This window comes from Doryrhamphus excisus, chromosome 1 (genome assembly GCF_030265055.1).
Source record: "Doryrhamphus excisus isolate RoL2022-K1 chromosome 1, RoL_Dexc_1.0, whole genome shotgun sequence".
Lineage (NCBI taxonomy): Eukaryota > Metazoa > Chordata > Actinopteri > Syngnathiformes > Syngnathidae > Doryrhamphus > Doryrhamphus excisus.
Genome location: NC_080466.1, coordinates 17,965,025 through 17,989,422, shown reverse-complemented (window position 1 = coordinate 17,989,422; position 24,398 = coordinate 17,965,025). Strand labels below are relative to the sequence as shown.

At 44.8% G+C, this 24,398-nt stretch overlaps 1 protein-coding gene across 3 annotated transcripts in view; it reads left to right on the top strand.

The window, feature by feature from the left end:
* The window catches only part of LOC131134399 (protein phosphatase 1 regulatory subunit 29-like), a 124,966-nt gene that overhangs the window by 91,271 nt on the left and 9,297 nt on the right, over window positions 1-24,398 (top strand). For 2 of the 3 annotated variants that reach the window (XM_058079692.1, XM_058079780.1), the window contains 3 exons: window positions 577-759; window positions 23,085-23,514; window positions 23,581-23,730. In XM_058079692.1, coding sequence (XP_057935675.1) covers window positions 23,335-23,514; window positions 23,581-23,730 — 330 coding nt within the window. In that variant the 5' untranslated portion in view covers window positions 577-759; window positions 23,085-23,334. Of the gene's footprint in view, window positions 1-576; window positions 760-23,084; window positions 23,515-23,580; window positions 23,774-24,398 lie in introns of those variants that run through there. The other variant, XM_058079867.1, reaches the window with a different exon arrangement.

The following is a 24,398-nucleotide window of genomic DNA, read 5'->3' as shown; positions in this document are numbered from 1 at the left end:
AATTGAGCAAATACCTTCACTACTAGCTGGTCATCCTGCCAGCTTGCATGTTAAAGTTCATATTCAATAAGTTGGAAGAAACTGGCAGGCCGGATTGATATGCGGGTCAGGCCGGATGTGGCCCCCGGGCTGTAGTTTGTCCACCCAAACAGACACCATCCATGTTACTTAGCATAGCAAGCAAACGTCTACACATTAACGGCTATTCATACACATATTAGTGGATCGTCTTAGGAAGTGCCTCCATGATGTTACTCCAGGATGATGTAAAGAGTTCACAACTTTCTTCTTAATGAAACTTCACGCTGGCACGTGTTTGATCCTTTGAACTTTTGTGGAGCTCGCTCGTCTGAGAGCTCGTTAGCAGGCCGGGTGCTCATTAGCGGACGCTGGTAGTGAACCAAGACAAAAATGCTCGTCGTTTATTTCGGCCTCATTAAACCAAAGACCGAGTTTGTTACGCGCAGTGACTATTTGGCGGAAAATGAAAGGAATTGGATCAAATGATGCAAACATCAACAGAGACAAATAAGTCAGCTTCTTATTGTTGCCTTTTTTGCTCTTCTTTTTTTTCAGTGCTAAACTGTGAGGAGCAGAGAGACCACGATCCAATAACTCCACGTCACCGCATGTGATCTGACGTGCGAGTTTATTGCCCCCGTGAGCTGACAAGCTTATTTCAAGATTGCCAGGTTCATTGCAGCCGACGACACCCGAGCAAAGTAATATCCTGAGGATCATCTCACTCTCTAACGCAAGGTTAGCCCCATGGAACACTTTAGAAACACCCCACACCATCACCTCCGCTATTTAGACTTTATTATTTCACCCTTTGCTGGTCAGAGGTAATTAACAACAACAATCCTGTTCGTGCACTCATGAGGAATATATCGGAGTTGGGTCGCTTAAGAGAGGAGCAAAGTCATACATAAATATATTATGTGGATGAGTGGTTAGCGCGCAGGCCTCACAGCTAGGAGACCCGAGTTCGTTTCCACCGTCTGCCATCTCTGTGTGGAGTTTGCATGTTCTCCCCGTGCATGCGTGGGTTTTTTCCGGGTACTCCGGTTTCCTCCCACATTCCAAAAACATGCTAGGTTAATTAGCGACTCCAAATTGTCCATAGGTATGAATGTGAGTGTGAATGGTTGTTTGTCTATATGTGCCCTGTGATTGGCTGGCCACCAGTCCAGGGTGTACCCCGCCTCTCGCCCGAAGACAGCTGGGATAGGCTCTAGCACCCTTGAGACCCTCGTGAGGATAAGTGGTAGAAAATGAATGAATGAATGAAATTACCACACAAGCTTGGAGACCCAGGTTCGATTCCACCCTCGGCCATCTTTGTGTGGAGTTTGCATGTTCTCCTGTGCATGCATGGATTTTTTCCGGGTACTCCGACTTCCTCCCACATTCCAAAAACATGCTAGCTTAATTGGTGACTCCAAATTGTCCATAGGTATGAATGTGAGTGTGAATGGTTGTTTGTCTAGGAGACTAGGGTTCAATTCCAGCCTCGGCCATTTCTGTGTGGAGTTTGCATGTTCTCTCCGTGCATGTGTGGGTTTTCTCCGGGTACTCCGACTTCCTCCCACATTCCAAAAACATGCTAGCTTAATTGGTGACTCCAAATTCTCCATAGGTATGAATGTGAGTGTGAATAGTTGTTTGTCTAGGAGACCAGGGTCCAATTCCACCCTCTGTCATCTCTGTGTTGAGTTTGCATGTTTTCCCCGTGCACAAGTGTTTTTTCTCCGGGTTCTCCGACGTCCTCCCACATTCCAAAAACATGCTAGGTTAATTGGTGACTCCAAATTGTCCATAGGTATGAATGTGAGTGTGAATGGTTGTTTGTCTATATGTGCCCTGTGATTGGCTGGCCACCAGTCCAGGGTGTACCCCACCTCTCGCCCGAAGACAGCTGGGATAGGCTCCAGCACCCCTGAGACCCTCATGAGGATAAGTGGTAGAAAATGAATGAATGAATGAATGAAATTACCACACAAGCTTGGAGACCCAGGTTCGATTCCACCTTCGGCCATCTCTGTGTGGAGTTTGCATGTTCTCCCGTGCATGCGTGGGTTTTTTCCGGGTACTCCGACTTCCTCCCACATTCCAAAAACATGCTGGGTTAATTGGTGACTCCAAATTGTCCATAGGTATGAATGTGAGTGTGAATGGTTGTTTGCCCTGTGATTGGCTGGCCACCAGTCCAGGGTGTAGAAGACAGCTGGGATAGGCTCCAGCACCCCCTGCGACCCTAATGAAGATAAAGCAGTAGAAAACCATGTGGTCCAGCTATTAAATTAGTAGAAGACAGAAAGAACCGGCATCTCCCACCTTCTAACAATAGGTCTAAGGTAACCAGACAGTCAATCACCCAGATGTCCCGCCTCCAGCTGGAACAAGGACCTATGAAAACGGAAAGGAGGAGACAACAAAATATGCACAAAAAACACTTTCCTGTATTTAATTGTGGTAGATGTGTTTAGTGTGTGTGTGTCCTTGTGCTTTTGTTGACTTGATGCAATCCATATCCAAAAGATGCCCTGTGGGATACACTGTGGTCATCTAAGACATGAAAACCTTTTTACATGTGGTCTCCCCGGCCACGATGCTAGCCACTTTCCTTATTATTATTCACTTATTTGCATAAGCTCCACCATATTGACTGCTAACCCACCCCCACCCCCTACAGCGCTCGGTCACATTCCGTTTAATAATCGAGACTAAAGGTCCAACTCTGGCTTTCCCGCCACATCCAATTCCTCCCGCCGCTTGTCAGAGGGTCTCTGCGTGCTAAAACGCTTTCATTGGCGTGCGATGCGGCTCACAAGTGCGTCTGAAGTTCAGACGTCACATCGCATTACTACGCCGCTCCTAACTGAAAGTATGCTGGGTTTACTCCCTGCATCATTTACGCAACTTTCTCCTGACGTGTCCATGCTTGGACAATATGTTTGATTTTTTATTATTACTTGATGGAACTTCTTGAGGGGCTCAGAGTAGAGCCGCTTCTCCTTCACATCGAGAGGAGTCAGTTGAGGTGCATCTAGTCTGGATGCCTCCTGGACGCCTGATGAGGTGTTCCGGGCAGGGAAGACCTCGGACACGCTGGAGGGATTATGTCTCACAGCTGGCCTGGGAACGCCTTGGTGTTCTCCTAGTGGAGCTGAAGGAGGTGGCCGGGGACTGGGAAGTCTGGGCTTCCTTACTGAAACTGCTGCCCCCGCGACCCGGACCCGGATAAGCGGAGGAAAATGGATGGATTGATGGATAGCTTTTTGTTGATCCTTCCTTTGGAAAAAAAAGCTAAAGAGCCAAAGAAAAGCTACTATTCAATGTCCAAATTATTGGCCATGAACTGGGAATCCAACTTGGGAATCCAACTCATTGAATGAGCAAGGGAAGGGGGAGGAGGACTAGTGTTGACATGATCCTCAATCTAGCCTGTGTGACAGTTTAGTTGGTTTCTGCTTCTATGCCTTGGTTCCTGTTTTATGCTTTTGTTTTGGTAGCATTTCCTGTTTTGCCCTGGGTTTTGTCTGCTTGCTTTGCTTTTCACTTGCACCTGTTGCTATTTGTGTTCCCCTCCTATATTGTTCAGGTGCGTGCACCCTAGTTTTTTGTTGCATTGTTTGTGGTAGCGGCCGGCACGGCGGTCTAGTGGTTAGCGTGCAGACCTCACAGCTAGGAGACCAGGGTTCAATTCCACCCTCGACACATTCCAAAAACATGCTAGGTTAATTGGCGACTCCAAATTGTCCATAGGTATGAATGTGAGTGTGAATGGTTGTTTGTCTATATGTGCCCTGTGATTGGCTGGCGACCAGTCCGGGGTGTACCCCGCCTCTCGCCCGAAGACAGCTGGGATAGGCTCCAGCACCCCCGCGACCCTCATGAGGAAAAAGCGGTAGAAAATGAATGAATGAATGAATGTTTGTGGCTGCTCCCCACGCTACTCCAACCGTCTTCGCTCGTGTCCTGCTGCTGTATATCAGCCATTTCTAATTAAATAGACTTTTTGTTCTGCAATTCGGTCTCCTGCTCTCTGCATACTGGGGTCGTGTCACAATGCCGAAGCCAAGACGTAACAAGTGTGATAATAACACACAAACACTTTTTGTATGTACGGTATAAGTCGAGTTTTCAGTTGAACCTGTGGGTGAATAATTCATTAATTCTAATGACAGCTCAGATGAAGTGGAAGCATAAAGGTGGTACAGTTTGATCCAAATTAGGCCTGCTGGGCCTTGGCAGAGGTCTGAGCTCTGCTGAGCACCGCTCTAGTTCTAAATGGAGCACAGTGCTGCACTACAGTAAAAAAAAAAAAAAAAAAACAGCGGCAGAGCAGAGTTGAGTCAAGGATGTTGGAAGGCGTCAGATTTATGACTCTGAAAGTGTCAGCTGACACCGGCGATAAGCCCGGCGACATGCGACGGCCCAGAGCAGATGAAAAGATGGAGGATGCCCAGAGATGTTAGTGACAAACGGGCTGCACAGTGCAGAGGATTTGTGATTTGCATGATCCGCACACCCCACCCCCACCCCCCACACCCGCCCCGGGATAGACACTGGTGCATAAAATCAATCAGCTGACTTGCACACTAAACAAAATTCTTCATCCTGCTTTGTAATTGGCTAACGAGGAAGCGCTCTGGTACTGGAGGAGGTTTTCAGCAAATTAGCTTGATAGCTTAATCAAAACAACACTTTACTCCACCATAATTAGCGCTTGCAAGGCTTCCAAACATGCCAAAAATGGGATCAAGAGAGGGAATCCCGATTCCTGACAAAGCAGCCGGATGTGCTTATTAGCCTTTTGTCACGACGCAATCACTTTATCACACTTAGTGGTCTGACTTATTCGATTATTTGTGGTCAACGAGGTCATTGACACAGCTTCTAATCGATCAATGACGGCTTCATTCCGAATTCATCATTTTGGACAATTGTATGCTTCCAGGTGTATGAGTAGGCCCTTTTCTGTCCCGAGTGCACACAAAGCAAGGTAAGGGTATGATTGGAGGAATTTGGTGCGGAAGAACTACAATAGAACAGGCTCAACAATTACTCCAAAATCTTGTAGAAACTCTTCCCAGAGGAGTGGAAGCTGATGTAGACTCCATATTTGCTTTACTTTTGTATAAAACAAGGAGGGGCGTCTTGGGGGGGGGGGGGGGGGTGTATTCTGCAAGCACCGCCCTCCAATTAGAGGCATCCCTCGTTTATTAATTGCTTCTGAATTTCTGCAACATGGGATTCCTTATTTAGAAATATTTGAATATAATATGAATATAATATTTGCACCCTTGGCCATCTCTGTGTGGAGTTTGCATGACTTTATTATTTCACCCTTTGCTGGTCAGAGGTAATTAATAACAACAATTCTGTTCGTGCACTCATGAGGAATATATCGGAGTTGGGTCGCTAAAGAGAAGAGCAAAGTCATACATAAATATATTATGTGCTGTGCTGGTCTGCACAGTGGTCGAGTGGTTAGTGCGCAGGACTCACAGCTAGGGGACCCGAGTTCAATTCCACCCTCGGCCATCTCTGTGTGGAGTTTGCATGTTCTCCCCGTGCATGCGTGGGTTTTCTCCGGGTACTCCGGTTTCCGCCCACATTCCAAAAACATTAATTCATTCATTTTCTACCGCTTATCCTCACGAGGGTCGCGGAGGGTGCTGGAGCCTATCCCAGCTGTCTTCAAGCGAGAGGCGAGGTACACACCGGACTGGTGGCCAGCCAATCACAGGGCACATATAGACAAACAACCATTCACACTCACATTCATACCTATGGACTATTTGGAGTGGCCAATTCACCTAGCATGTTTTTGGAATGTGGGAGGAAACCGGAATTGAACCCTGGTGTCCTAGTTGTGAGGTCTGCGCACTAACCACTTGACCGCCATGCAGCCCATTCCAAAAACATGCTAGGTTAATTGGCGACTCCAAATTGTCCACAGGTATGAATGTGAGTGTGAATGGTTGTTTGTCTATATGTGCCCTGTGATTGGCTGGCGACCAGTCCGGGGTGTACCCCGCCTCTGGGATAGGCTCCAGCACCCCCGTGACCCTCGTAATGCTAAGCGGTAGATAATGAATGAATATTACTTTGCTTTGACTGCCAATGACGCTGGCTTAGCCACCCGTGTGCTTGAAATGTGGAGAGAAAATAGCAAACAACAAAAAAATGTACCACTGAAAGACACTCAGCTTTTTCCTGAAAAGTACCCAACTGTGCAGATGGGTGTGAGGGAGCGATTTGGGAACTACCACGGAAGGATGAGCAGAGCAAACATACTTTCTCGAAGTGTATGAAGGCTCCAAACTGAACTACAGCAGCTCCTGCTGGAGAACGTGAGGAGGATGAAGCCGTTCACAGATGGACCTATTCTCCATCGTATAAATATCACATCATCTGTTCTCCAAATTAAAACAACCCTACGCCATGTCATGTTTTGACCAGGTTTACCATATTTTACTTCTACTGAAAAAAAAGCAAATGGCTGTTCTGATGCCACAGATTGCAACAAGGAGACAGCGCAGGTACGATAGAATGTTCAGTAATTAAACTGGCCGCCATCTTGTTTTGTCTCTTCGGGAGTATGCTGTTGCATTCCACACGGCGAATAAGAGGAACAAAAGGAGGGAAAATATGAATTTATTGTCCAGTTTCTTTTAGTAGCCATAACTTGTGTGCTTGTGTGTGTGGAGGGAAACTTAAAAGTGTCCTTTTCTTCCTCGCCGACAATCACCTCAGGCTTGTTCACAAGCGAGACCAATCAAGCGCCTTCTTACCGAATGCCTTTTTTTTTTTTTTACCACTTTGCATTTTATTTTATTTTTTTTTTAAAGGGGGGGGGGCGCTCAAGTGAAGTTGCAGCTTTTTCATTTTGTTTCAGACAACTTTCATTCATTCATTTTCTACCGATTATCCTCACGAGGGTCGCGGCGGGTGCTGGAGCCTATCCCAGCTGTCTTCTACACCCTGGACTGGTGGCCAGCCAATCACAAGGCACATATAGACAAACAACCATTCACACTCACATTCATATCTATGGACAATTTGGAGTTGCCAATTAACCTAACATGTTTTTGGAATGTGGGAGGAAACCGGAGTACCCGTGGAAAACCCACACATGCACGGGGAGAACATGCAAACACCACTCAGAAATGGCCGAGGGTGGAATTGAACTGGGGTTTCCTAGCTGTGAGGCCTTCGCGCTAACCACTTGTTCGCCGTGCCAACTTAAAGCTTCCATACTATAGCAACAATGTACCACAATAGTGTGTTGGAATGCTGGAATGCTGTCTCTAGCAATGCTAGCATAGCTACAGTATATGATGCTATATGCTAACATTACATTTTAGCAGCAACATCATGCTAACTTAGCCTATAGTCGCTGAAGACAAACACAAATGATCAAATTTATGTCCCCAAAGTCTGTAACTGATGTATAGTTGGCAGAACTTAGTTTTAAGATGTGTAGCAAAGCCTGCTGCATGTCATTGTATACGTTTTTGTTACATGAGCCTCCAAAGTCATGTAAAATGTCTGACTCCGAACCACCGTTGTGAGAGGCGTCACACACAGATCCTCAACATATGTGACAAGTCTTCAGTTTAGGTATGAAATGTTGCTAGACGGTGGTCGAGTGGTTAGGGCGCAGACCTCACAGCTAGGAGAGTTGAGTTCAATCCCACCCTCGGCCATCTCTGTGTGGAGTTTGCATGTTCTCCCCGTGCATGCGTGGGTTTTCTCCGGGTACTCCGGTTTCCTCCCACATTTCAAAAACATGCTAGGTTAATCGGCGACTCCAAATTGTCCATAGGTATGAATGTGAGTGTGAATGGTTGTTTGTCTATATGTGCCCTGTGATTGGCTGGCCACCAGTCCAGGGTGTACCCCGCCTCTCGCCTGAAGACAGCTGGGATAGGCTCCAGCACCCCCATGACCCTTGTGAGTGTAAGCGGTAAAAAAATGAATGAATTAATATAAATATAGGGGTGTTATTTCATGTCTGGAGGGCTCTAATCATGTTTGAAGGTGGTAAACAGCAACCCTTGTGAGGATAAGCGATAGAAAATGAATGAATTAATAAATATTGTGTTAGCAATACCATGGGTGGTTAGCACACAGACCTCACAGCGAAGAGACCTGCGTTCAATTCCACCCTCGGCCATCTCTGTGTGGAGTTTGCATATTCTCCTTGTTCATGTGTGGGTTTTCTCCGGGTACTCCGGTTTCCTCCCACATTCCAAAAACATGCTAGGTTAATTGGCGACTCCAAATTGTCCATAGGTATGAATGTGAGTGTGAATGGTTGTTTGTCTATATGTGCCCTGTGATTGGCTGGCCACCAGTCCAGGGTGTACCCCGCCTCTCGCCCGAAGACAGCTGGGATAGGCTCCAGCAACCCCTGCGACCCTCGTGAGGATAAGCGGTAGAAAATGAATGAATAAATGTCGCTAGATGGTGAATAAGCTCAGTTGGAACCCCTGTGGTCAGATACCGGTGGGGTGGTACAATTCTGGGACACCCGAAATCCCTTCTTGAATAACCCTGCACGTTTAACATCCGGCCTTTTTGCTCCTCATCCTTCCCTCATCAACTTCTCCAACTAACAGGACGTTGTCATCGTCCATCTTCCTTCTCCGTTAAAAGGCTCGGATCGGGAAGGTCTTGGCCAGCCGAGCATTTCTGAGTCAATCTCTGCCAGCTCAAGGCAGATGACTCCTGTGGGATTGGTGCTGGAGTGGAATGAGACGAAGAAGGGTTTAGTTTATAGATGAAGCTGTGTCAGGAGGACATGCTTAATGGACTGCATGAAAGAAAGTCAGCAGTGGGAGACGTTTACAGTTTGGGAAGATACCTGCATCTTATGATTGCAATAATTAGCCCCCGCGGGGGGGGGGACATTAGTGTATTTTATACCTTGAGGAACGCACATTGACTCTGCTATTTTTATCACAGTATACTATTTAGAAGGTAGATCTGTTCTCTGGTCCATGCACGGCTGGCGACAGAGCCATCCTCAATGGACAAACTCACAAGGAGGATTTAGGGATCAAGTTTAAACCACTCAGAGATTTGAGGGGGACCCTCTCCTGAGCCCGCCAGCCTTTAGAACTTTAGAACGCCCAGACACTTGCAGCAGGTCCTCCCGGGAAGGGAGGACAGCACTTAATGGAGTGTGAAAACATAACTATAAATGTATTTAGTGCTTTAAATGTTCATTTTTAGTCTTCAAATGAGATGTTTCTACAGGAATGATTGGAATCTCTGAACTTGTTATTATTTTCAGAACGGTGAGAGAACAGAGCGGTGACGCATTCAAACAGAAGTCAGAAGATTAGATTCTCATCTGCTTAATTGCAGCCAATGAAATTGTCTTTATGGATGAAGCTGGTGGCATCTGGGAACGACCCCATTGAGGAAAAATCTGGCTGTGCTGATGTTTCAGAAGATAGGGAAGCTTTAAGTACATGTTGATATGCGATAGCCAGCTGGAACTGCTTATATCGCGGATATGAATACCACACAACCCCCCCCCCCCCCCCCCCCCCCCAGGGAAATTAAAAGCAAAGGGAACATACGACGGCCGTAACGCTCGCCACTTGGGGGATGCCAGGATCGGGTTTGGCACCGCTGGATGTTACCATGGCGACCATCAATCTGTGGCGATCGGCCCTGCTAAAGCTACTACTGATCTTACTTTGTACCTCAAGAATTGGATATCACTCAACATGAATAGACGGGAGAATAATAAACGAATTAGGAACATTTGACAGACCTGATTTGTGGTGAATATGAAGACATATATTAGCAACATTCATTCATTCATTTTCTACCGCTTATCCTCACAGCCAATCACAGTGCACATATAGACAAACAACCATTCACACTCACATTCATACCTATGGACAATTTGGAGTCGCCAATTAACCTAGCATGTTTTTGGAGTATGGGAGGAAGTCGGAGTATCCGGAGAAAAAAAACACTCGTGCACGGGGAGAACATGCAAACTCCACACAGAAATGGCCGAGGGTGGAATTGAACCCTGGTCTCCTAGACAAACAACCATTCCCACTCACATTCATACCTATGGACAATTTGGAGTCGCCAATTAACCTAGCATGTTTTTTTGGAATGTGGGAGGAAACCGGAGTACCCGGAGAACATGCAAACTCCACACAGAGATGGCCGAGGGTGGGATTGAACTCGGGTCTCCTAGCTGTGAGGTCTGCACGCTAACCACTCGACCGCCGTGCAGCCTATTAGCAACATATTTGCATAAAATTATTATATTGGCTGTATAAGATGCAATTATAACTTGCTAGCCTGCTTATCTTAATGTGAACCATAAGAGGTTTTTATGAAAGGGGATACACGACCACAAGAAGGGGGTCAGGAGGGGGACCCCCACTGATCAAAGCCTGGCAAGGACCGAGAGGACGCAGATTGAGGAAATCAGACTTTTTTTTTAAAGCAGCCATGATGCAGTTTGTGTTTTCCCATCTCCAGAAGACCGCTCGTGATTGGACAGTCACGGTCCCAAGTTTTCTGAATGACACAAATATTAATTTTCACAAAATCTGCCGCCTCAGTTTTTATGAAATTTGCCTGTACTCTAGAATGTTATGAACTAAGTCCCTCTTTGTCATGAAAATGAACCTAATACCCCCCAGAGAAGATTTCTACTGCATTTCAGCCCTGCCACAAAAGGACCAGCTGACATCTTGTTGGTGTTTCTCTGGCTAGCATGATAGCATGATAGCATGATAGAGTTTACCCACCTTATTTGAATCCTGTGGGTAAGTCTGTGTGTGCTTGGGGCATTATTTTTAACTCCGCTTTGTAAATAAAGTTCGACTAACTTGAAGTAATGGCGGCTGAGGAGCTACCATGGCAGTGTAAAGTAGTGAACAACAGAAGAAGTGGGTAAATATTGCAATATTTATTTCTGGTATGTGAGTACAGCGTGTACACAGTATACATCCTGACATTACTCATATTCCATTTGAGTTTGGAATATTTTGACAAGTATGTTCTCACACTGACAGGGAACATGTACACGGACGGCGGACATCCAAAGTCAAAAGCTATCAAAAAACCCACAAATCAAAAATGGCGGCCAGCAGCCTGTAGGACCGTCACCGCCAAGGCGGCCCTGCGGTGATTTGGACGCCGGCTAACGAGTGTGGTTGGCGCTCCCGTCTGTTTACGGCTGCAGGAATATTCATGACGCCTGCCATGAATATTCATCTCTGAGCGCTTCCTCAGCTGACAGATGCCTCGCTGGCGTTTTCCCTCTGGTGTGACGCGTCGTGACAAACTTCTCGTCCAACGCGAAGTCGGCTCGTCCTCTCATGGGCGAGTGACGGGAAAGTTTGCTCCACAGAAGTCCAGCTTGTCATCGTGTGAAAGGAACGGAGCGTGGAAGTGCAGCTGATCCTTATTTCCTCGTCAATCCTGGCGTGTAATTGATCCCCCCGAGGCTGCGCTTTTTTAGCTCACACGCTAAATTATGCATCAACACAGTGAAATACACTCGTTTTTTTTTTCTTCCTCCTCTAACTGGATGTGGGAATGAAGCTCATTGGCTCAATATGTCCACCTGTAGCCTCGGGCGTGGTGTTCACGCTTGCTGGCGCTTCCTGATGCGGGCTGGATTAAATGTTTACCCTGGAACATCTCAGTCCGTGAAGATGCCTGGTCACGTTTAAGTTGCTACATGCTTCCAAATTGATTTGATGCTTTTTCTTATAGAAAGATGAGCGGCCAGTGGAGTCATTGTCATGGTAACCACATGTTGTGCAAGGCTCTCAGGTAGCCAACACCCACAGACATCTTATGGGAAATTTGTTTGTGCCAACCACCTGACCCAGCCAGCCTCGGGTTTTGATCCACAGAATGAGAGTTGAGAGCGCTAGCCATTGAGCAAAAAGCTGTCAACTCAATGTCCAGCACAGCTGTTAAGGTGGGAGGGAGTGTGCACCAGCGTAACCCACCCGGGCACCAACCAGGGTACGCAGAATGACAGTCGAGAATGCGAGTTAAAAGCCTGGAATGTCAACATGTGAGGTTTACGAACGTAATTTCGCAGAAGCTCACAGAACCATGAGATAGAAACGCTTTACGTTTCTTAGCATTGGATGGAATTCAAATACAATTCAAAATTTTATACCATTTATCAACTTAGCGGCACAAACCGAAACTATAGCGGAGTGAAAGCTTCTCAATGATAACAGCGACGGATGTCCTTTTTTGGAACTAAAAGTTCCCTTTAATTGACGGTCACACTGTACCAACAACGTAAGGCATTGAAATGACTTCTCTCTGTTTAACAGAACATCCTGTTTAGTGCCCTTCAAAATAAGGTACATTCGGTTCACCAAATAAAATACATTTTGTGTACTCTTTCAGTTTCTATTCAAATAACATTCCTCACAACAATACAAAAAATGGTTTGACATTAGATGTCAAATAAGTTCCAACAGAAACCACTCGGGAGTGGGACCAACCACAGAGGAGTGGGCGAGCCTGAAGGCGGGGGTGGGTGTGGGTGGAATTCATTAAAACAACCAAAATCAAACAATATCCAAAAAAATTGAGCTGAATAGGTACAGATTCCGGAAGATCTAGAAAGCTTTTTGTGGTGGTTATTGTGTGTAGCTGCTCTATAGGAATTCACTCAATACACAGGATCGAAAAATTAGCATAATAGGTCCTCTTTACCAGTAGTTTTTATTAGATATTATTGTATTGTTTTTGTGTTTAATATTCATGCTGACATTTTTATGCTTGAAATGCTTAATTGATGCAAAAAAAAAGCTTAATAGATTTTTTTTTTAGTAATAGCAGGCCATTTCCAGTGGCTTGCATTCGGGCTAATTGAGGCAGATAGAAAACTAAATTAATTGCCGCCATCTGGAAGACAGAAGTGAAATGACATCGCTTGGCACGTAGTAGTTTTACAACAGAGAAGGCCAGCGCTCTACTTGTTCTGTATGTGTTATTTTGCATGTTAAAAACAAAACACAGTTTAAAATAAGGCAATAGATCAAAGTTGCTGTCGTTGTGCTAATAAGACGAGCAGGCCTCAGCAGTGGCATTTGCAGTAATTAGATATTTGATGAAAACTTGCTTCAGCGCTGTGACATTTGAATAGCATACCAACTGTATGCAGGGAAATATCCTTCTCCCCCCGGGCAATCCAGGCGACAGGTTGTGGAATATGAACGACCCCTGATGGCGCGCGCATTGTCACATGCACACTCGTGGCCTTTCAATGCAGCTTGGGAGCCGTGTGCATGAAGATGCATCATCGGGGCCACACACAGAACGCTGTGTGGATGGTAAAGACCATTTTACCCTTATCTAGCAATGCATGAATATTCATACACAGCTAAGAACACTATGTGGACTAAAGTTGCAGGAAGTCCTTGCAGTGAAAACACTTTTTTTTACTTACATCCATTTATTTTCTATGCCGCTTATCCTCACTAAGGTGGCGGGTTCCTACAACTTTTTGAAGTATTTTGGTCCATTTCTGAATTCAAAGGGCACAGATGTTTAATGTATTTTCACCTTTTTGTAGTGTTTCTTGTTGTCAAGATGATATATTTCTCACTTGGAGGACGGGACAACTTAATAGAGTTATAAAGGTGCTGCGGCGGAGAGCCATGTTTTCTACCAGAAAGAGATGTTGCTCCAGAGTCAGAGTCAGTCAGGTTGCCACCTCGGCCTCCAGGCAAAAAAGCAAAATCTGCGAGTGACACAGACAGAAGAGGTCTGGCTAAGTGGAGGCCCACTGTGTTGGCACCATCGGGTGTTTGCTCAGGTCCAGCGGCTACAAAACATTGAGTGATGCTTCCATGTCCTCACTTCACAGCACTTGGAGCTTTTTGGCTGGAAATAATGCAAACAGAATGTATTTTAAAAGGGAAACTTGTTTCAACTTGTGCAATATTTTGTACTGGCGGATAGCGTCATGATGTTATGGCATCATTAGAAGACCACAGATAAAAGACCATCTTACTGTGCATTGCACGTCATAACGAAAGTGGTCAAACCCAAATACTCTAGTCCAGGGGTCGGCAACCTTTACTATGAAAAGAGCCATTTTGAAAGAAAATCATGCTTTCTGATTGAATAACTTAATCGAAGGATCAATGCCATATAAACAGTCAACAGTTTTGAAATTGGTAATGGTCATGGTTTTATTTTCATCAGATTACAATTGAATGCATCACATAATCAGTCCACAGTTCCACATGTCCAAAAGGAGTAGGAAGAAGCAAAGCTTATTAAATCCTACCCCTCCATCTGGTACTTTTACAATCAGTAACTGTTACATTTGTTCACTTCCTGCTTTCCATAATACAGTTTAAGGTGTTTTTTTTTATAATGTACCTCGTACCAAAATACGAGGTGATATGACCATACAATGACATTATGTGTACCATAGTAACTGTCAATATAGTGATATATATATATATAAACATTATAAAAATGCAGCTAAAAAAAGCTCACTTTAAAAAAAAAGGTTCACTTCCTGCTTTCCTAATATAGTTTAAGATTATTTATTATTTATTATTTATTATTTATTATTCATTATTTATTATTTATTATTTATTATTTATTATTTATTATTTATTATTTATTATTTATTATTTATTATTTATTATTTATTATTTATTATTTATTATTTATTTATTTTTACCGAAGCACGAGGTGATATGACCATACAGTATTTAGTTTCCTTTTTTGGCATATTAGATTGGAAACATCTCTCAGCATTCCTTTCCTGTTACTACCCTGGTACGGAATAATATCACTCAAACCTGATTGTTGATAGATGGAAGATATTCATGATCCAAGGAGTCTTCATGTTAGGACAAGAAGTCTTTGTTTCTTCTTCTTCTTTTTCTTCTTCTTCTTCTTCTTCTTCAGAGAACATTCATCCTGTTTTCTTCATCTTTGTTTCCACATCCTGTCGTCATCTCCCAACGGAACATATGAAAGGACCGTCAGTATCAGAGAACAAAGACCAGGGCTTCAGATCCTTGCTCCATCTCAGCTCTTATGTACATCCTCAGAAGTAGCAGGAAAAGCTCTCCAGGGTGGAAAGTCTTAGGTCACCTCCCAAACACTTCCGTTTTGGGAGCTGTAGTACTGGATGCTACTAAATTCTATGACCATACAACCCTGTTCGATTTACCACTAAGGCTCCTACAGTTGGTGGGTGCCTAGGACTGCAAAAGCTGTTCATCAGCCAATGTGGATTGAATGTGATTTAGTGTCAGGTATTCACACTTTCATGATTATGATTATGATGGCAAAGAGGTGGAATTGTTGAGCTGCGTAAGCAAGGCCTCTCACAGCGTGCCATTGCTGCTGAGGTCGGAGGCAGGAAGACAGTCATATGAAACTTCTTCAGACATCCAAAAAGTCCAGTGGTGTCACCGGCCCTGAGTCAGAGGACCTCATTGGCTGTCTGTCAAGTCACAGGACCAGCCTTGGCCTAAATGAAGGTTGTTACTGGTGCCGAGTGCAGTCCAATAACCATTAGACTCAATCTGGGAGAAAAGGCTTTTAAGAAGAAAAAAGGTTTTCAAAGGTCTCCTTCAACAGAACAAAATTGGCCATTTGAAATTTGCTGGTGAGCACCAAATATGGGACATTGAAAGATGGAAGAACGTTTTACTCTCTGATGAGACAAAAATGTAACTTTGATGGTCCCAATGGCTTTGAACGTTACTGGCATGACAAGGAGATCCCACCTGAGATGTTTTCATACAGCATAGTGGAGATGGGGGGCATCATGTTCTTTCCATGGAACAATGGAACATTAGGTTGTGCAGGGGCGTCAAACGGTGGATGGATATGTGGAGATGTTGCAGGGGGCATCCAACTCCTTAAGGTCAAAGAGTGCAAAATGTACATTTTTGCCATCCAACTGGATTTAGTCAGGAATTATTAGTTCATGAGGGTCACGGGGGTGCTGGAGCCTATCCCAGCTGTCTTCGGGCGAGAGGCGGGGTACACCCTGGGCTGGTGACCAGCCAATCACAGGGCACATATAGACAAACAACCATTCACACTCACATTCATACCTATGGACAATTTGGAGTCGCCAATTAACCTAGCATGTTTTTGGAATGTGGGAGGAAACCGGAGTACCCGGAGAAAACCCACGCATGCGCGGGGAGAACATGCAAACTCCACACAAAGATGGCTAATGGTGGAATTGACCCCGGTCTCCTAGCTGTGAGGTCTGTGTGCTAACCACCCGAACACCGTGCAGCCTGGAATTCAAGCTAAAATGAACAAACTGGCTTTGAGCATTTCTGTTTGTTATACAGTTTTTGTAGTATAAAGGTTGGAGATAGTACTGTATAAAAGTACGAGAAAGCTTATAAAAAGAGTTTACGTTTGGGGACTTTGTTGACCTTCTTGTGTCGAAGCCAAAATGACTAATGTTTGTGTCGTGGACTCCTTCCTACTTTCTCACTTGGTGCCTTTTTTCGTTCCACTTTCAAGGTGACCAATGACCAAGTGGTCTTCTCGCAAGGGCCAGGTGTGTTGTTTGACTTTGTTCATGTCCTAGGAGAGTAACGGCGTGTACACAAACATCTTTCTTCCCGGGAATGAGATTGGCGTTGTTTCTTTCTAGCTGGCTTGTTTAAAGATGAAAACAAAGTTCCTTCCTTGGCTTCTCTTCATCGTCATCCTCTCGTCTGTCTCATTTCCATGTAAAGGTCAACCTCAAAAAGAAATTCTAAACCCGGTGGGGGCCACAGAGACGGAGAGGAGTAATTAGAACCGATAAATTAAGGCTACACACCCCGCCCCCACCACCGCGACCATCCAACGCTCTTCGCCTTCTTCTCATTGACTTTCCCTTCGCAGCCTCATACTTTCCTCCTCTCCAGTATTTCCTTCACGCTCGCTCCTTTGATCAGTGCGGCTAACTTGGCATCCTCTGGCAGTGATGCTCCGCCCCCCGGTGAGCGCCGTGGCTTGGTTAGAAACATGAGTAGCGGGTGTTTTGTACTGCAGCTTTAAATAATTATCAAACTGATTTGAGGGAATTATGACATCATTCAGATAAAGCCGATAACAATCATTAATAACTGTGCAGGTGGGCTGCACGGTGGGCGAGTGGTTAGCACACAGAACTCACAGCTAGGAGACCAGGGTTCAATTCCACCCTCGGCCATCTCTGTGTGGAGTTTGCATTGTTTTTCTCCGGGTACTCCGGTTTCCTCCCACATTCCAAAAACATGCTAGGTTAATTGGCGACTCCAAATTGTCCATAGGTATGAATGTGAGTGTGAATGGTTGTTTGTCTATATGTGCCCTGTGATTGGCTGGCCACCAGTCCAGGGTTTACCCCGCGCCTCTCGCCCGATGACAGCTGGGATAGGCTCCAGCACCCCCCGCAACCCCCGTGAGGAAAAAGCGGTAGAAAATGAATGAATAAATGAATTAAGTATAAAATGCGGCACAGAGATCGAGTGGTTAGCGCGCAGACCTCACAGCTAGGAAACCAGGGTTCAATTCCACCTTCGGCCATGTTCTCCCCGTGCATGCGTGGGTTTTCTCCGGGTACTCCGGTTTCCTCCCACATTCCAAAAACATGCTAGGTTAATTAGCGACTCCAAATTGTCCATAGGTATGAATGTGAGTGTGAATGGTTGTTTGTCTATATGTGCCCTGTGATTGGCTGGCCATCAGTCCAGGGTGTACCCCGCGCCTCTCGCCCGAAGACAGCTGGGATAGGCTCCAGCACCTACCTGCGACCCTTGTGAGGAAAAAGCAGTGCAAAATGAATGAATGAATGAATGAACTGTGTGGGTGACCCTTTTTTCTCCTTCCTGTGATGTTAACGGGCTGTACCAAATGCGCCATGATGACGGGGAAAACCCGAGCACACAGAAAACCTTTTCATCCACCTGAAACACCAGCATCTCTGCGACACCTTCAAGTTTTTGGTTCTGTTTCCATGACGAGACATTGGTCCATTGGTCTCATGGGTGTACCTAATGTTCTGGCTGGTGAGTGGATAAGTTTTACCCCATCAAACTGTCCTATTGACAAAGCAAAGTAGACAAGGTGTAAACAGCATGTTGAGAATGAGGATATCTGAGGTGAGAAAGAAGCAGAAATTGGATGTGAAAGTGGCGCATGCTAGCTTTTTTTCAAGATGGCGCTAATGGGCCGGGATTCACGCGGCTCACCACTCCGGTTCTCAGCTGGATGAGCTGGATCAGACCGGTCAGGGCGGTGCCAAGAACCCGCTGAGGCCCCGACTGACAGGCTGGCAGGTGTTTAGGATGTGTGCGAGCGGTGTGATTGACAGCGGTTGTTGCTCGCTGTGTTCCGGGTCATCCATCCCTCTTTTCATCCCCCATCCTCCTCAGTTGTGGCTTATTGTAGACTTTGGGTGCTTTTATTTCCCATGAGGCTGAGCGCTAATATGAACTGACAATACTGTATACAACTGAAACAACACAAGCCGAGTACGAGCAGCTCTTAACCACACATGGAGGACATTGTGACTTTGGCGTTGTTTTCCCATCATCCTGCTGCATCATTCTGATCTTTACAATCACACGAGTTGACGGCTATGTTAGTGCGGAATAGTCACCGATGGAAACTGGGCTGGTCCTCTAACACATTGGACGTATGTTCAAAGTCCGGTGTGAGGACCAATTGTGGTTCATACCTTGTTATCCTACAAATGAATGAAACATGATATATTAAAACATTATGGATGAGGACTGTTATCGATCTGAATTGATCAGTTCTTATATCTTATATATACATATATATCTTATATCAGTTCTATATTTGTCTCTGGCTTGAAGACAGCTGGGATAGGCTCCAGCACCCCATTGACCCTTGTGAGGATAAGTGGTAGAAAATGAATGAATGAATGAAAAACATTCCAAATCCCAGGTTTCCAAAGTACGCGAATAAAACTGCAAAAACAATTACCGCCTAACACTCACCATAACGAGTACGCCTGAATGCTTCACGGTGCAGGAAGGAGACCGAACATCAAGTTTGTCTTAACAACAAATAAATAAGCGAATGATGACTTTGTGCATTGATATTGGTGTTCCAGTGTATTTTGGACACTATAACGAAAAGGCTATTGGTTGTTTTAGAGTTGGGACACCATGGAAAGATCCCAGTCAGATAATGGACACCTCACATTCCACAAGCAGGATCAAAACTTGTAAACTGCCATTAGTGCTGAGCTAGCTTTAGCTAAAAAATTGTGCATTCAGGTGCATTACTCCTCCAGCACAAGATGAGTTGCATTCAAGGACACTCCAATCATAGGAAACACAACCGTACATGCATGTGCAGCCCAAAGTATGTGATATTTTTAAAAAATGGCAATTTTTTTTACCCTTATTATACAAATCTGTCCAAATGAATGTACTATTAGTTGTGCCAGGCATTAAAGGGGATCAATAAAGTGAAGAAATTGCTAATTTTTTTCCATGACTTAATCTCCATAAATTGGCGAGGAATGGGAGGTGTGCGTGTGTGCATGTGAAAAGCACCCTCTTTTCAAGGTTGTAGCCTTGTAATCCTGAGTCTCCACTTTGCAGTAGCACGGCCCATCCGTTTTCTATGCCGCTTATCCTCATTAGGGTTGTGGGGGCACACTGGAGCCTATCACAGGGCACATACAGACAAACAGCCAATCACAATCTCATTTATAATTTGGAATCGCCAATTAACCTAACATGCATGTCAGAGAATCAAACCCAGGTTTTCCCAATCTCCTGACGGTGCGGCCAACCTGCTTACCACTTATCCACCATTCGGTGCCTTCAGTCTCATTTTTGAATCGAAGCTTTGCAGGGCACGAAATGCGTTATTTTCCAAGCGATAAGCTGGATTCACCAACGTAAAAGACAACTACACATACACTCAAAGAGGAGAGCGAGCGCCGCCATGACAGCAGAATAGATTCAATAAAAAGAAAAAAGTAATGACTGTCATCGCCAGCGGACGTCAGTCAGTAAACAAGCAGCTTTCAGCCTTAATGTACTCATCAGTCACGTCAGCCAGGCGGAATAAATGCCACTGGTATCTTACCGGGAAGGAAAAGAAAACGAGCCAGGAGCGGCACACGGTCATTATCTACTATAACTGCGACTGATACCAGCTTGGTGACAAGCGGAGGTGAAAGTCACGTCAGTGTTATATACTCGTATGCTAAATATATCTTCATGTTGGATTCATCGTGCAACAAATAATTGGCGAGTAAGACCTTGTTGTTGGTGCCCGACTTTGTCGCAATTTAGTATACAAAATTGTACTTTTTATAAATTTACTGGTACTTTTAAATGTACTTTTTTTAAATGTACTTTTTTAAATCAACTTTATTTGTATTTTCCTGCAAAGACATGCAACGCAAAGTGCTTCACAGAATTAAAAACAATTACCACTATTAAAAGGAAAAACAATTACTAAGAAAGCCCCTCCCTCCCACCCTCCATACTAGACACACACACACAATGCACAATGCTAACATACATTTAAACCTCATGTTAGCTTGGCCATTTGAAATTGCACATTTTATGTCTTTGTCTGGTGACGTACACTGAGGTTTTGCGTGACATCTTTCGCAGCGGTGCGTAGAACTTAGGGCTTTATTTAACAAGAACATACACATGTCAGACAGGCTTCGCTACACATCTAAAAAGAAAGCTCTGCCAACAATTGGCTACAGGCGTGGGAGCTGTACACTTGATCATGTTGTTTTTCCTCAGGGAATAGGCCAAGCTAACATGAGGTTTAAATGTATGTTAGCACGGGGCATGGCCCCATGCTAAAATTTGACAGTTTCTACGATATTAGAGAAAGTGCAGTTCCAGCTACTTGATCCCGTCCTCTGTTATTCCTTGCAGCGAAACTGGGCTTCCATATGAATCGTAGGCGTGAGCACTGAGCCACGTTGTTGTTGTCCACATCACATGGAGGGTCACCAAATATAGAGATGTGATCAACAAAGAGACAGGAGTGGAGGATAGCGACAACAAACAACAACCACTTAACGATGTCTCGGTTGCTAACAACATGACCCGGAAAAAGTTATCATAACATCAGAATCGGCGAGTTAGCGCTGTATGTCACATAAGGAGCTATGCTGGTGCCGCTAATGTTTGTGTCCCTTTTGGTACTATTTTGTACGTGTTATATGGCATCTGGTTGAACAAGTCCATGCCAATTGTTGGCAAAGCTTTCTTTTTAGATGTGTAGCGAAGCCTGTCTTACATGTGTATGTAAGGCCCTAAGTTCTCCGCACCGCCGCGGAAGATGTCACGCGAAACCTTAGTGTACATCACAAGACAAAGACTTAAAATTGAGCCCAAATTTTGGGAACAATACACCAATACAGGCCGCGTATTGGACACCTGCATACATTTGTAGGCCCCGGAGAGGGCGGGACCAATCAGCAACAATCATAACTATCAGCATGATGAACGAAGCAACATTAGCATCCTTACCGCCATACCGTATTTAACAGCAGCATCATGTTAGGTTAGCCTCTTTGCTGAAGAAAAGCTAAATGATCAAACTAGCAGCTCCCATGTCTATAATTGACTGACGGAGAGTTGTGCAAGATTAGTTTTATGCTGTGTAGCGAAGCCTACTTTTTTTTACAAGGTCGTGGCTGTAAGCTCACCTCAAAAGAAGAAGGTTTACTACAGGGTACTCCTACTTTTAACTGAATCTAACTCTACGACTATATTCATTCATTCATTCATTCATGTTCTAATGTATTCATCATTTGAATACATTAAAGGAATCTTAAATTATTATATTATAATATATTTTTAATGAAAAAAGATAACATTCATTCATTCATTTTCTACCGCTTTTCCTCACGAGGGTCGCGGGGGTGCTGGAGCCTATCCCAGCTGTCTTCGGGTGAGAGGCGGGGCACACCCTGGACTGGTGGCCAGCCAATCACAGGGCACATATAGACAAACAACCATTCACACTCACATTCATACCTATGGATAATTTGGAGTCGCCAATTAACCTAGCATGTTTTTGGAATGTGGGAGGAAACCGGAGTACCTGGAGAAAACCCATGCATGCACGAGGGTGGAATTGAACCCTGGTCTCCTAGCTGTGAGGTCGCGTTAACCACTCGACCGCCATGCCGCCCTTACGACTATATTATGTTTTAAAATAGTCTGGAGTTCTTTCACTACTTTGGTGTTTAGAGAAAGAGGACTCATGGAGATCCAAGAACAATCCACAAAGGGATGTCACTACTCGCCGTAACAAGCGAGATGAAGCGTTCTTCAAGCGGAGTCCTCATGAATGATTTTGTTGATGGAGCGTTCCTGAAAGCTGCATCATCTCCTCCTGCTGTCATTCATGTTGGCGGACAGATAACTTCACTCTGGGAGGGATTCTCAACTTTGGGGAAAACAAATTAAAAGAGATGAGACACAATATTTTACGGCGGATTAGAGCCTAATCCACGGCTAATCCCCCGAGGAAGGTAAATATCTAAATGTCAGTGAGCATCCTGTTAAAACATGCAAATTACAACAAGGCTCCGCTGTTTGCCACTTAGCTGGTCTCCCTGTTTGAGCCCCAGCTGTTTGCGCTGCACCATTCGTCTTCCTGTAATAATAATAATAGCAAACTGCAAAACAAACTAATAAAGGTGCTTTCACGGTGGCGGCCATTTGTATTTTTATTGCTGCACGGTATGTGAACGCGTGCATGTTAGTTCCCTGAACATGAATGATTAGAGAGCATTCAAAGACGGCTTTCATTTAAAGAAGTCCTAATATTTTCCTGCAGGCTTTATTGAGATTTAATGGAATAATCATAGCAGTTAATGGATTTTCTCTTGTGCTGCATTACCTTCAAGGCATTGGCTTCTGAGGATATTACTTTCTTTGCTTTTTATTCCCCTCCGCTGTCTTGAAATGATTCCTAAACTTAATTAATTGGATATGCGATGGATTATAATTTTCTTCCTGGTCTTAATCACTTTGTCATATTATTTGGCTTTCTTGTAGATCGACTGTCAGTTCTTCCTGCTCAGGGAACCGTCAGGACGTGGCCTCGCCGGGGGCCATGACTAGCTGCTGGCGGGACCGTCTCCAGAACCCTAAAATGGGGACAGGCACCATGCAGGAAGCGAGGCTCTAATCATTGTGACGCCAACTCATCTTTTATCTCTGCCGAGATTTGGGATACTGAACTGAGCGCCCTTTGAGATACTCCACCGAAATTCCTTTCCTCTTGAACTTTCTTGCTATCCCAACAATGGCGGACAAGCTCCTCTTCGTTGTCCTCCTCCTCCCGGCGTTGCTGTTCCTGCAGCTGCCCGGTTCTGCGAAAGGGGACTGCTGGCTCATCGAGGGGGACAAAGGCTACGTTTGGCTGGCTATCTGCAGTCAGAACCAGCCCCCCTACGAGACCATCCCTCAACACATCAACAGCACGGTCAGTAGGATGTTGAACTCTGCGTCTCTGTTGTGTTTTAACATTGGTTGTCTTGCGCCCTCGCAGGTTCACGACCTGCGCCTGAATGAGAACAAACTGAAGGCCGTGCTCCTCACCTCCATGTATCGCTTCACAAATCTCACCGACCTCAACCTCACCAAGAACGAAATCAGCTACATCGAGGATGGAGCCTTCGCTGGGCAGGCCAACCTTCAGGTTTGCCCTCATCTTATTATTATTACCTTGTGTTTATTTTTAAGTACGTGCTTTTTTATGTTGCACTTTTACGTCACTGTACTTGAGGAGAAAATGAATACCACCATAATGACTTCCGTTTTTTCTGACATTTTCAAAAAATACTACATTAAGTGCTGTTACACCCGCAAACGAAATAATCAAAAGAAATAATATTCATTCATTTTGTACTGCTTTTCCTCACGAGGGTCGCGGGGGGTGCTGGAGCCTATCCCAGCTGTCTTCGGGCAGAGGCGGGGTACACCCTGGACTGGTGGCCAGCCAATCACAGGGCACATATAGACAAACAACCATTCACACTCACATTCTTACCTATGGACAATTTGGAGTCGCTAATTAACCTAGCATGTTTTTGGAATGTGGGAGGAAACCGGAGTACCCGGAGAAAACCCACGCATGCACGGGGAGAACATGAAAACTCCACACAGAGATGGCCGAGGGTGGGAATGAACCTTGGTCTCCAAAAGAAATAATAAAATATAATAATAATAGTAATAATAATTTTATTAAAACAATTGCAATTATAACAATTATGTTATCTTTTTAGGCGGCACGGCGGTCAAGTGGTTAGCACGCAGACCTCACAGGGTTCAATTCCACCCTTGGCCATCTCTGTGTGGAGTTTGCAT